We start from the raw sequence: 14,029 nt of genomic DNA, 5'->3' as shown, positions 1-14,029 counted from the left end.
TTTCTTAAGGCTATATTCTTGGTGTTGCTTCTATGAAGTTTCTGTCTTCTATCCGCTGCTTGATTGCCAGCCCAAAGTGCCCTGCAATGAAGGCAAGAGTGCTTGCAGTTCAGGAAGCAGCCCACTCAGGGGAGTGTGGTATATATTTAAGGCAAAGAAGTCTGGAACATAGTTTGCTATGTGAATATGCTATTAGTCTCTCTTCAGTATCTGTAAAATATGATTAACAATACTTCCCGACCTCACAGTTGCTGTGCGAGTGAGTACAGTTCAGAGTGTGAAACACTCAGATGTGATAGCAATGAGATCTATTGTCAACTCTGCAATCACAGACATGATTGCAGACTGCCACAGAAAGGCTGCTACCAATACACAAGTTAGCAAGTTTAAAGTGTGTATGGGATAGCAACCATCAACAAGGCAGGAAACTCATTGAACACAGAAAGTTCTCAGTCACATTGAAAACAAACAAAAAACAGGAAAAAATACTGTTCTTCACCAATTTCTTTCAGTTATGAATGTCTTAAGTGTAGCTTAGAGCTATTCCTAATGAAAGCATTTTCAAATTGTTGTGATTTTCAAGGTCACTATGTCCTAAAGTGCTGATCTTAGTATCTAGTCAAGGGCCAGCCCAGCACGAAATAGCTTGAGCGTTTTGAGATACGCAGACATTTCCAGACTCTGGATCAGGTGCAGCTCAGCAAATCAGAAGAAAATGATTCCTCTCAACTTTAAATGGAGTCTGTCAAGTAGCATAGGCCCCAAAGAAAAAAAAATCAATATACTCCACAGCCTTCAGCTGGAAAGCTACCTACTAAGTGAACAGCTCATGCAATTTAACTCCCTGCTTCTGGTGATGCGGTGCTCCTAAGCTTGGGGGCTCTTTGATCCACCTCTTCATAGCTGTGCAGCGAGCAGAATTTAATCTCATTCTGAGGGGATGCTTGCTTCCAGTACTAGCCTCCCGAACAGAGCTGTCAATCAAGGCTGAACCTTAATACCTTCAGGTTGCAGTCCCTTTAAACTTCCACCTCAGTTGAGTGGTGTCCAGTCAGCTGTGGAGGAACTATCACCCACACAGATGATGGGGACTTCCTGAGCTTGTTCAGTGAAGTCCCTCAATATTAATTCTCTTGTCTCTGTGAAGGGGCTGCACAAAATGTCTAATCAAGTTGGCATTCCATAGCCATGAAAGCGAGGGCATTCCCCTCTCAGAAATAAGTACTTGCTTTCTGCAAGTGGAGGCCCTGAAAGACCTGCCGAGCTTTTGTGGGTCAGCAGGCAAGCAAATTTTCATGGGATTAAACCTTTACTTATTGTTGTCAGAATGGAGACAGTGAGGACAGGGGCTACTTTCCATAGCTAATTTCCCAGTTTTTTAGCAGGGGATGTCAGGTAAAATATTCAGTGACTGGCAGGATGATAGAATATGGTTTAATTTCAGATTTACTATCTGCCAACACATGCCATTCAAACAGATAAACACAAGATTTCAGCTGTCATCACAGCAGTTTGTGCATACTTAAAAATAGGACATTTTTTCACACATTGAGAAGAAATTGAGCAGGTTTATATATAGGATATATACCATGGGGACAACTGGAAAAGTTCCACAAGTTTGAAAGATTCTGCCATTTCCAAAGAAATTCCCTATCTTTAAGGTAAGGAATTACATTACAAGCAGTGAAACTTTAATGCTTGTAGAAAGTTTTTAAGTCCTTTGTGTAGAAGGAAAAATATTTATAAAGAGTGTAGTATAAGGCTGGATTTGAATAAATATAATGAAGGTATGTGGCATGCATAATGCACTAGACCCTGCAGAGACATGAGTAACTGAAATGCATTTTCTGGTTTAAAAATGCCTGTAGATGTGAGATCCTGCTTGGTTGTCTGTCAAGGTTGTAATGGGCCTTTCATTATAGTATCTGAATATCTGGTCCACTAAGCTTGGAAAGTGAAGATAAAAGATGATGGGTTATCCTAAATCACCTTTGACAATTCATTCAGGACTTGTAGTAGAGATGATATCTTTTAATAGACCAACAAGATTTTCGCACAAAAATGTCTTTAATTGCAAGCTTTCGGGTACAAACACCCTTCATCAAACATTGGAGAGAAGATTGTAAAAGTTCTCTTGGGTAGAAATGAAAGTTCATATTTCATTGACAATGCATTTAATTTAAGGAATCACGATATCAAGCCTCAGATATGGAAACACAAACCTTTGCTCTTGTTCGATGTCCCAATAACTTCAGTGGAAATAACCATATGGGTAAAGTCATGCACCTATGTAAATAATTACTGGAGTGGGGCTTTCCATTATAAACACAGCTGTATACATATTTTAGTGCTATCCCCTTGGCCTGACAAGCGAGCCAAAATTTATACCCTTGGTGGATTGTTTCTGTTAGGAGGAAGATGGATAATATATGTCAGGTATTTCTTTGGTGTAATCTTGTTAGTTTACAAAGAATGTATGGAAAGTCCTGTTTCCCTAAATGGTTGAAACTATCAGCAGCAGTCAGTTTCTTGAGGCACGTATTTGCTGGAGTTTCCCCAGGAAGCCCAGTGCCCAAAAAGTTCTCAATCTTCCTTTCACAGTCTTCTCTAGTCTTTTGCCATACACTCTTACCTTGCAAGCTAGTATCATACCCCTGTGTTTTCTATCAGGAAAACTGCTAATCTTTTAATCCTGTTAATCTCTCTGGGTTCACTATGTTCAAACCTTCCCATACAGCCCAGCATCTTCTGTGCCAGCCTCTGCTATTTCTAGTTGTCTCACTGCATGAAATAGGTTTAACTGATTCTGCTGTTGACCCTGGCTCTATATAACAGAGTCCGTGATTATCTTTGAATTAGCCAATACCATCCTCCAGCCTCCCAGTGTCTTTTTGATTTTTTCGCCAGGTTTTTGATGACACTTTCCCAGATTAAAGAGGTGTTATTCTAAACTGAGGTCTGAACGGATGGACCGATATATAGCGAGAAAGGGGAGCTGAGTCCAGGATCTGCCCCTTTCAGTTTACCTAGAATCAGCTCCTCTGAATAGCCAAATTTGTAGTGAAGGTTAGGATTTTTTTCTTCTCTGCATATCTCTGTTGTAACTGATCTGCATAGGGGCTGCTGCTATGCTACATTTTTCATCATAAGGGAAAGACTTAAAGTATATATACAACCAGCATCTTCAGGAGTTCTGCAAGGGGGAAGTAGCTTTATATTTGCCATGAGATCTTCACAGGGGACCTCTTATCATAGATAGTGAATGTGCTGTGGTTCTGACCAGACCTTCCTTTCTGGCTAAGCATCGCCCACTTGCAGGGGATTGCTGACTACCAGGTGACAGGGGCCTCAGCTAAACAGAATGCGGGGGCCTTGTGGATCAGCAGCTTTCTCTTACAAAGATTTTCTACTCTGAGGCCTGTAACCTGAGTTATACAAAATAGTAGAAAAATAAGCAAGGATTGAATGAGTCCAATGTGGCTTTTCTTCCCCACAGTCTTAATTTTTGACTCTACAGGAAAAGCCTTGCACAAATTATGATTTCCCTGGTAATTTCTTTGAAGAAGTGAGCGGGTGGTGCATCCATTATGCATTGTACTGCCATTTACATGCTTGGCCTCACTGGCTCTATGTATATTAAATGCTTTATTTACCCTGTGAGCTACCTGTCATCTAATCAACATTTTGTTTTTCTTGCATTTCTCGCTGGATTATACTGAGAGTAAATTGTTTCATGTAAATTAAAACCACATGAAAGCTTTTTAAGGCATTCTTAAATACTAAATGATTTTGCAAATATGTATGTTGGACAAGAATTGCATACAGGATTCTTTGCTTACCTATTTATTCTATTGTACTTTTGCTAGATATTCCTCATGTGACTATTCCATAAGATGGTACATCCAGGTATTCAGCCAGACTGCCAGAACTCATTTATACCATGCTCAGGGGTGGTTTGAGTAAACAGTAGGCAGTTAACAAAGAACACAGTAGTGAGCTGCAGTTACAAATGATATTTTGTAAATTACAACACTTATGCAGTAAACACAAAAAAACAATGTTTTCCCACTTGCCTGGAGTATAAAACCAATGTTAATTTAAATATCTCTATACTGTTAAGAAATATCATTATTATTATGGAGCTATTATTATTAACCTTTCTTGTGACTGCTGTTTCACCACAAATAATTTTTTTGTTTACAGGTAGACCGGATCATCTTCTGTGTCTTTTTGGAGGTCGACTACAAAATTTTCAAGAAGAAAATGGGCGAGTTTTTCCCCATAGGTATGTGCAGTAATAAGTTGTTGCCTGACCATAATAACTTTGTGCAGCAAAAAGAAAACATTTTGCATCTTCTGTCTCCTCAGCCAAACATTAAGCCTAAGTAGAGATGTTCAAAAAGTCCATGGTGAAAGTGCTCTATTTCACTTTACTTAAAGCTCTATAAGTTAGAGCATGTTTGAACTGAACAGATTTCACTGTTCAGTAGGGAGGCCATGCACTGCCTGAGGCCAGCAGATAGGGGAGCTCTTGCATGCCGCCCAGCATGCCCCACAGACTTCCCAGGCTGCTGTAGACTCTCAAGCACAGCCAAATGGACAAGCCATCCCTGATTGGCTGCCTAGGGTAGGGGAGCTGCCTCCCCCTCCCCTTCCCCTCCCCGCTCTGTCAGTGACAGGAATCAGAGAATCACAGAGAAGTGGGGCTGAAAGGGACCTTTGGGCCAGGCTGGGGACACCCAGGCACCAGGATCCAGGCATGGGAAGCTGTCTGCTGAGTGCGAGCAGGGAAAGGCTGGGTATCAGCATCTCCCTGGAGCTGCAATAATGGCTGGGGGCACTGTCCTGGATCTGCTGTGGATTGGGGGAGGGGAAGGGTGCAGGGCAAGATAGCTTGGGGCCAGGCTGGACATGGACATGGGCACCCCCCACCGCCAAAGCTCTGCTCCCTGCTGAATGCCAACAGCAGTGGTAGAAACTCTGCTCCCTTTCCAACTGTGCCATGGCTCTATTTAGGGCCAGGATGGAGACCCACACACATGTGTGTTCCTACACCAGGGGTAGGCAATGTTTTTTGGCCAGAGTGCTGGAAAAACCACAATGTCTACCTTGGAAGGTGCAGGAGTACTGACATGCCAGAACCCGGAGCAGCTGTTGTCAGCCTTCCAGCTGCAGCCAGCCCAAGGAGCCCAGTCTGCTTGCAGCAGGGCTTGCAGCCTCCCAGCCACCTGCTGGGAGCAATCTGGACTCCATAGCTGGCAGGATGGCTGGCAGTGGTGTGCTGAGCAAAATGGCCATGCATGCCATGCTTGGCACACATGCTGGGGGTTGCTAACCCCTGTCCTACATGCACACAAGCCCTATGCTTTGCTGAATACCTGTGGCAGTGGCAGCAGCAGCAGCTCTACTCCCTGCCCCACTGCACCATAGCTCTGCTCAGGGCAAGGCTGGAGACCCACATATCCCAAACTCCACTCCCTACAGAGAGTCAGCTGGAGTAGCAGCATGAGCTACACCACTTTTCGCTACACTGGGAACTCTGGAAGGGCAGGAGTGGGAAAGGAGCTGCCATGCTGGGCGGGCCTGCTCCAGCTTCCTGGCACTGCTCTTGGTGGGGGCTGGACTTGCACAGTAGGGGGGCTCCTTTTCCACCCCCTCCTCCCCCACCAGAGTTCCTGGCACAGCCCCACACTGTCATTCCTGTTTACAGCTGGGGGAGAGGAGCTTCCCTGCTGCTGTGGAGCCTGACCTGGTCCCCATCAAGACCTGAGCTGGGAAACGGGGAGGGGGAGGGGGAAGAGGGAGCCTGAGTTTCCACTCCCTCCGCCTGAGTCCTTGTGGTGAAAAGTGGCACTGCACTGCAGCTAGTGGCTGCAGCTGGGGGAAGGAGCACCCCTAGCTTGGCTGTGTCATGCTGTGGGGCTGGGGCAGCTGTGTAGACATAAACTCCCCTTTCTCTTTCCTCTCCCCCCCGCCCCCCCCCTCCCCCCCGTCAGGCTGCAGCTCACAGTTGACCTGATGGAGGACCCAGGACCGAGATCAGGGGCTGTCACTGGCTCAGGTCAGTGACAACTAGGGGGCAGGGCTGGCCTGGTGCTTGGGCAAGCACACCACCCTGCAAGGAGTCCCAGGGATGCCAGCAAATACAACCTAGCGTCATGCCCAATGGGATGTGGCTTATTCATTCAAAAAAGCACTATAACCTAAAGCACTTTAGTCTGATAGCTCATCCATCAAGGGTTAACTTAGATGGGATCTGCCATTTTTAAAGCACTTTATGAGCTGTGAATTTCTGTTCTGTTATGTCTACAGAGTGCTTTTTGCATGCTTATAGCACAGTACGTATAATGTCTGTACCTAACCTAAAATGTTAACTTCCTTGTAAGACCAGCTATGAATCATGTCTTTGTTCTTGTAAATGTGTATAAATTTGCTTAACTTTGAAATCAAGGGCACTTGTGTTTACAGGACCTAGGCCAAAACTTGTAATACTGAAAACTGTAGTTTCTACCCTGCTTCCTGTCACTCAAAAGATTTTATAGCACCAAGAAGGAAGAGTTTTATACTAATGTGAGTGAGAGAAGAATAAGCTCTTTGCTTATGTTTTTTCTGCATACTTTGTCCATATTTTCCCCCTTGCATTAATCATGCTGGTAGGATTCTATTATGAATGAAAATATATTGCAGGGGCCAGAACCCAATTGTCTTCTGATGAGAACTTAAAATTTGAGCTGTCCCTGTACAAAAATGAATCAAAGGAGAGATGGCTCTCTTAAGAACACTAAGGGAATAACTGCCATTCATCTTGTGCTTCACACAGAAGATCCCTTTTTTGGAATGTAAAAAACCCCTAATAGATGGCATTTTTTGTCAGAAAAAGAAACCACTGAATAGCTGATTTACTTTTATTGTATGTATCATTAAATTTTAAAATTTGTTTTGAAGAGATGCTTTTCACCTATAGTTTTGGCTGCTTGTATGTCTTCTCCTTTCTATCCCACTGCTGGTCCTGAGGGTCTTCCCACCTGCAGTTAACATGCAGGTTCTGGCAGTATGTTTCTCACAGATTACAAACCTTTTATCCACACCAATTTTATGATTCTTTTATACTGCAAATTGGTGTAAAGGGTCTACCGCGTAAAAGAGACCTGTAAAGACCTGATGTGTCTCATGAAACTCTTAGAAACTTCTTGGGGACTTGGGTCGTCAACAGCCAGAAGCGTTTTTTCTCCCTATCTAGGCTTGTGCTAAGGACCTTTCTTTCTGATCTCGCTATTGTTGTAAATGCCTTTGTCACTTCCAGATTGAATTATTGTAGCAATCGCTGACTGAGGCTGAATGTGAAGACTACTTCTGCTAGAACAGAATGCTAGAATCCACTGACTTCACAGTGTTTTTTGTCTGTACTATATCATATGTGACCCTGCTGCTACTGTACCTTTGTGACAACCTCTCTGTAGTGCTTATTTCTATGCCTACATTGGTATGCAAGGTCAGATTACAGGGGTCCATGTTCCTTTTTTTTTTTTTTGCACGTTCCCCATTGGTATGCATGGGAGAGAGAGTGAAAAACTGTTTTGTGCTTGTATTAGACTGTTAACATGTTTTAAATGCATTTAATGGTTTGAACACAAGAGGCCAAGGAAGTCAGGCTTTTATGCATTGTCCCTGCCTTCTAAATTGTTAAATTCATAAGGGGACTGATGCTGTTAGAGAAAGTTGGGTAAATGTTGTTGAGAAGTCAGTGTTCATCATAACAAACTAAGGAAGAATTTGAGGAGAAATTTGTTAGAGACATAAGAGGTAACAATAAAAAAAGCCTTAATTATACTAGAAGTCCTTCCAGGGAGTTAGCTGGGTCTTTGGATGATCAAGGTGTAAGAGGGACACTAAAGGATGACAAGGCCACTGCCGAGAAACTAAATGCATTCTTTGCAGCTGTATTCACTGTGAAAGATGTTAGGGAGATTCCCTTACCAGATCCACCCTTCTCTAGAGACAAGCTGGTGAATCTGACACAAGTTGAGGTTTCAGCAAAAGGGGTCATAGAGGAAACTGGTAAACTAAACAAACAGTAGGAAATCACCAGGAACTGATGGCATTCACTCTAGGGTCCTGAAGGAGCTCAGATGGGAAACTGCTGAAATAACTGTAGTATGGAATCAGAACTTGTAGTAGAGGTGATATCTTTTATTAGACCAACTAGATTTTTGCCAAAAAAAAAAAATTATTTGCAAGCTTTCAGGTGCAACCACCCTTTTTCAGGCATAGGAGAAAAGATTGCAAAAGTTATCCTAGGTAGAAATGAAAGTTCATATTCCATAGGAGAGTTGAAGGTGTGGTAAAATCTCCTGTTTGGAACAGTTCATTTTATGCAGATTAAGCTCAGAGAAAAGCTGGAATAGTCTGTTTACCTCAAAGTTGTTTGGTGGCAAGCAGGATGTAGAGTCATATTTCCTTCTCGTTATGATGTTTCATATTTCAGAAGCATAAAAGGGTGGAATGCTCTTCTGGGCAAGAATTTCTTATGTGGTAAGGTATCTCTGGGCTCTGTGATAATGCAAATTACCTTGAACAAAGGTAGGAGCAGTGTCTCAGGTTTCAGGTGGTAAAACTTGTTTCCTCCTTGTAAAATTATGAAGATTTCATCATCTTCATACATGCTGGATACCTAACTGTAGTATGCAACTTATCACTAAAAACAGCCTTGGTACCAGAGAAGAATTGCCAATGTGACTAAAATATTTTTTAAAAGATTCTAGAGGGGGGTTAGAAAAGTATGAGCTGGTGAGTCTAGCTGCTGTTTCTGGAAAACTGGTAGAAACATAATAAAAAAATGTTCAGCATATAGATTAACATGACTTGCTGGGGAGGAATCAACTTGGTTTTATCAAAAGGAAATCAGGCCTCACCATCCTATTATAGTTCTTTGAGGGTGTCAGTAAACAGGTGGATCAGGCATGATCCAGCTGACATAGCATATCTGGTCGTTGAAAAAGCTTTTGACAATGTCCACCATGAAAGGCTCTTAAAGAAGTTAGGCAGCCATGGGATTACAGGAAAAGTGAATTAGCATAAAGATTAGCAATTGGCTTAAAGTTCAGTTTTAGGGATGGAAAGGAATAAACAGTAGAGTCCCCTAGGGATCTGTATTGGCACCAGTACTATTTAACATATTCATAAATTATGTGGAAAAGTGTTGAGTAGTAAGTTGGCAGCTTTGCAGATAACACAAAATTATTTAATGTGGTAAAGACCAAGGTGAAACTATAAGGAACTAGTAGTTCAGTATAGATTCAGTGGAGATCAGTGTAAAGTGATGCATGTGGGCAAAATAACCCAAACTATACCTACATTATGATGGGCTCTGCATTGTGGACAGCTTGCTAAACATATCAGGTCAGTGATCAGCAGCTGTCAAAAAAAGCAATCCTCTCCTCACTTCTTCTTCTGGTGCCCGAAGGCACTCAGTCTTCCTCCTGCCACCGGTTTTACGCCTTACTCAGCAGGCTAATTACCCTAGTCATGTCCCAGGTGTGCAACTCCCCCCACCTGGCAGGGTTCATCATTGGGTCAGTCTGGCCCGATCTGATCTAAGTAACAGGGCTCTTGCCTGAGTCCCTGTTACATACTCATCTGTGGATTTGCCAGCAGCTGCCCTGTTCCTATGGCAGCTGCCAGCAAGCTCCCAGCTGGGCCAGGCTCCCCAGAGTGGGACAGTCCCAGTGAGCCTCCTGGTGGGTGGGGAAGCCCCCTGGGCACTGGGCTCACTCGGAGCTGTGTGTCCTGATGTGCACAAGGATAGGAGAGCTCTGCTGGCTGCATCAGGGCCCCTCCCGATGTGCACAGGCCCAGAAGACAGCTGCTACAGCAGCCAGCAGAGCTCTCCTGGTCCTGTGTGTATCGGGACCAGCCCCCCTGCTGCCTGCCACCCTCTAGGCTAGCACCCCAGGGGAGCCTGGAGCTCCCCTTGGCTGCTGCAGGGGGGTAAAGCAGGGCATTAGCAGCCCTGTAACTGAGATGTTCCCGTTGGGAGCTTCCAATGGAAAGAATTACTGTACATTATTTTACAGTGCAGTAAGCCTATATCACATTAATAGCACGTGTAGACGTGCCCTGTATGAGGTAAAGGCGATAAGAGAATAAGTCTTTAAATCTGTTCTTTTGTGACTTACTACATTACCCCAAAGTAATTAAAATTATCTTGCTGTAACCAAAATGGCATGAAAAGAGTATTGAGATTTTGGGAAAGACATAATGGAAAACGACAATAATTGATTAGCTGACAGACATGCACAGTCACTAACTGGCTCCCCTGCTCAGAAGAATCAGAAAAGAGGCACGGATTGAATTGACTGGAAAGGTGAAGCATTTTCGTTCCACTCAGGGATGAGGTACTGTCATAGGACAGTGTGCAAAATCTTGCAATGCTGCACTTCTTGCCATGTCTGTCCTGCAGAGACACTGTTAACTTTCATTTTCATTGATGTCAAATTCACTTTAATTTAAAAAATAAAATTAAAAATATGTCTTGAATGATGGCTACATTTATGGAATGATTCTTTTGTCTGCTATTTGTTCCCATTCTCTGCTCTTTTGTGAACATTCATCTTTGTTTGGTTCATTAACTGGGATTTGCATGCAGAGACGCTGACAAATATTTTGCAGAATCTTTTCCTGTAAAGCTGGTCCATATCTCCAGAACACCTGTTTCCTGTACAGAAGACATTTTTATGATGGCTCCATGTTGGGGTAACTAGGTACTACGCTGCTTCTGGCAATAAATTTCTGATATTTAGATTATATTCTGGAAGCATTCATAAACTCGACCAGTGTTTTTATATTTTATATATTTGGTGGTGAAGAAAAAGATTTTAAAAAAGTTGCAGTGTTCCTTACTGCTTAGGCATGTATGAGCTGATAGAGCACAAACTTAACATGTACAAGAAAGAGCAACACTGGGATACCGTTTTCAACTGAAGAAAAAATTGTTGAGACATTTTATATTTGAATCCAGTATTCAGAAATATGACAATTTTTTTTCTGCTCTAACCTATGTGGACAGGACCTAGAAAAAGAATATATCTGTGGTGTTGTATGCATACATAGTCATTACTTTAAAGCTGATACATTAATGCATCCAAAAAGACATGCAAATATTTGAGGTAGTCTAGGGATAATGAAATGAGGCTAGAGTTACACTTTGGTACTTTCTGGTAAGTTGAATATACATATAGAGAAACTGTTTCATTTGTTGAACATAATATTATGCATATTTTGCAAATAGAATGCAAAAAAATAGTTGAATAATGCTGCTAATCTTAAAACCTTGTCATATGTAAAGTCTAAAAATCTATAGAGGACACAGCAGACTTGGAAGGTAATTTGAATATTTAGACAATTCATTCCTAGCAAGTATAATGTAACTTTTAGGTAATAGACTTACAATCTCAACATTTCTGAATTAATCATGGTAATCAGTAGTTCATATAAGGCCTAATTCAAATATTACTTAAGTCAATGGGAAACTCCCATTGACTTAAATGCACTTTGGATCATGCTATTATAACTGTCCATGCTTAGTAGTAGAGAAAAACCAGTCTTTCCCTATAAAATGTTTCTGTTGAACCTGTAAAATATAAGCCAGAATTAAAAATAGGATGAATGAAAAAAGTAAAGTGTAAAGACTTTCTTCTGTGCCTAGAGTGATAGTTAAGTCTTAGCATTAGGAAAACAAGAGAGAACAGCAATCTTTCTTTTATACAATTATTTATATCTTTTCGTGGAGTGAAGCAGCTTGTGATATATTCCATTCAGATATATTGGGAAATTACGTCATCATGTATTAGTCCAAAAAACAATCTGGCTACAGGTTTTCCAAGTAAAAAAGGAACCATGTTCTGTAACTGCTGCTCACATGGAGAGTTCTTACATCATTGAATCCAACAGGACATTTCTTACGAGTGAAGTTGTGGACACACATAGCAGTTGAACTGTTCTCAAATGTCATTGATTGGGAACTGTTTCACAGTTGTGTGTAGTGCTGGGGCTTTGACACAGGGGATGGAAGTGAGTGCCAAATCCAGCATGCCTAACAATGGGTGAGCAGGGGAAAGAACTTTGCACCTATGCTTTGGTGGTGAGTATCCTGTGGCTGGGGGCATTTTCACTTGTCTGCTTTTCTCTCTCTCCTAAACATGAGTTCAGTAAACTCCAGGAGCCTGCACTTGACTGAAATCTGCCATGTGCTTGCTTGACTTGGAGGGGTGGAAAGAGGGGGAGTGCTTGGATCCATGCTTTTTGGTTTCTAGAGGCAGGGGGGCACGATGAGGGGCTGTGATCAAGTAGGGAGTGAGGACACAGCCAGTTGTTAGCTTTTATTGAACAACCAGTGCAAGGGAGCTCATTGATAGGAAGTATCACCAAGCGGGGGAAAAGAGGGGGCAGTAGAGTTCAAGCTGTGTACTAGGCGTCCAGGTGCAGCATTGGAGTAGGAAGGAAGGGGGAAGCAATGTAGTATGGGATGCTTGGAGGACTGGAATGATTGATATCCACACATAACAATGAACTGGCTTACAGTGAACTGGTTCAACATAGTACTTGATATTCCAGGTATTCTTTTAGACTGTTCCAGGCAGCTTTAAATCAGTTTATCAGTCTCATATATCTGTCTGCTTCAGGTTTAAACAGCAATGGCCTAAGTACTCCAGCTAGTATTTGTGTTGCTCATCCAAGAGTCTGTTGTTTCTTCTAATAGAATCTTTGTTCAAGTTCCCAGATAGCATTCTATTGATTATATGGTTTCACCTATATTGTGAAACCATACAAACGATGCCTTTAAGGTCACATTTAGCAGTATTTACCTTACAGTGACCTTGACTTCAATATGATCCCTTTCACTTGAGTAAAACAAGGTATAAGAGTGTTTACAGGCCTGAGACCTAAGCTGTCATTTTCATGTTGTGTTCTATGTGTAGTAAAAAAAAAAAAAAAACCTCCTTAAATCTCAGGCCTTGTGGTTACCCTTAGCAAATGCTCATTTTTCATGGCAACCACATGGAATGCTGTTATTAAACTGACACACTTGAAAAATATTTCTGAGTCAAGCACCAGTTATCTGTGGTTTGGGGGGAGCAATTGTTTTTTCATAAAAGTACTCTAGATAAAAATGGCTCAGATAAAGGATTTAAATGGTGAAATAGCAGCATTCCAAGTTGTTACAATGTCTACCTTAAACAGTCTAACAGCATTTTTGGATTAAGCCATTGCTAATTATATATATACACATATATAAAATTTTGCCTACAATTGACTGTAAATCTGTTCTACTGCACAAATAGCTACGTAAAGGCATTGGGATAAGACACTCTATAATGATAATAATTTTATGGTATTTTATCTCCTTTGCCTTTTTAGTTACACTGAGAGGTGCAGATATATTAGAGATGCCATTGCAAAGCAAATTAATTTTTAAATCGTCATACACAATCTGATCGTGTTAGAAACATTTATAAATTGCTGAATGAAGGGTCTTAGTATCCAAAAAGGCATAAAATCCCTGCACTAATACCTGGATAGAACCTACAATGTAGAGGGTAATTATCTTGCTCATATTGTGGAGCATCTTTCTCCAGTAAATCCATAGACTTCAGAGGGATTAATTGTGTAAGGTCCTGATCACTTTGAGTACGGAAATCACAGTCCTTCAGGAGTAGGTAATTTGTTGATCCATTTAGCTTCTTTATCTGCAATTAGAACATGAACAGATTGTGAATTCTCTGCATTCATTTGTCATCCACATGTATTCCACAAAATATTTTTTCATGGATTTTATTATACTCTGTAGATTGATGCAAAACGGCTTAGTGGGAATATTCCCAGGATTCGAAATTTTGGGCTTGCTCCCCAGACCACTTGGCTATTAATGGCACTTTGATTCTTCCTGTCATTCTGAGAGACACAAGGCTCATAAAGCCTTTTACCTGACACTTGGACAAGAGAAAGGGTGTAGTTAAACTGGTCCTCAGTC

The 14,029-nt window shown here is 41.8% G+C and overlaps 1 protein-coding gene across 1 annotated transcript in view; it reads left to right on the top strand.

Moving 5' to 3' along the window:
• Window positions 1-14,029, top strand: part of MACROD2 (mono-ADP ribosylhydrolase 2) — a 1,497,602-nt gene that overhangs the window by 1,344,147 nt on the left and 139,426 nt on the right. The window contains exon 9 of the mRNA XM_090051193.1: window positions 4,204-4,285. Coding sequence (XP_089907319.1) covers window positions 4,204-4,285 — 82 coding nt within the window. The remainder of the gene's footprint in view (window positions 1-4,203; window positions 4,286-14,029) is intronic.

The sequence above is a fragment of the Crocodylus siamensis genome, chromosome 1, assembly GCF_052110815.1.
Source record: "Crocodylus siamensis isolate JL-2025a chromosome 1, ASM5211081v1, whole genome shotgun sequence".
Lineage (NCBI taxonomy): Eukaryota > Metazoa > Chordata > Crocodylia > Crocodylidae > Crocodylus > Crocodylus siamensis.
The sequence above is the reverse complement of the archived record's forward strand: the minus strand, read 5'-3'. Positions and strand labels throughout refer to the sequence as shown.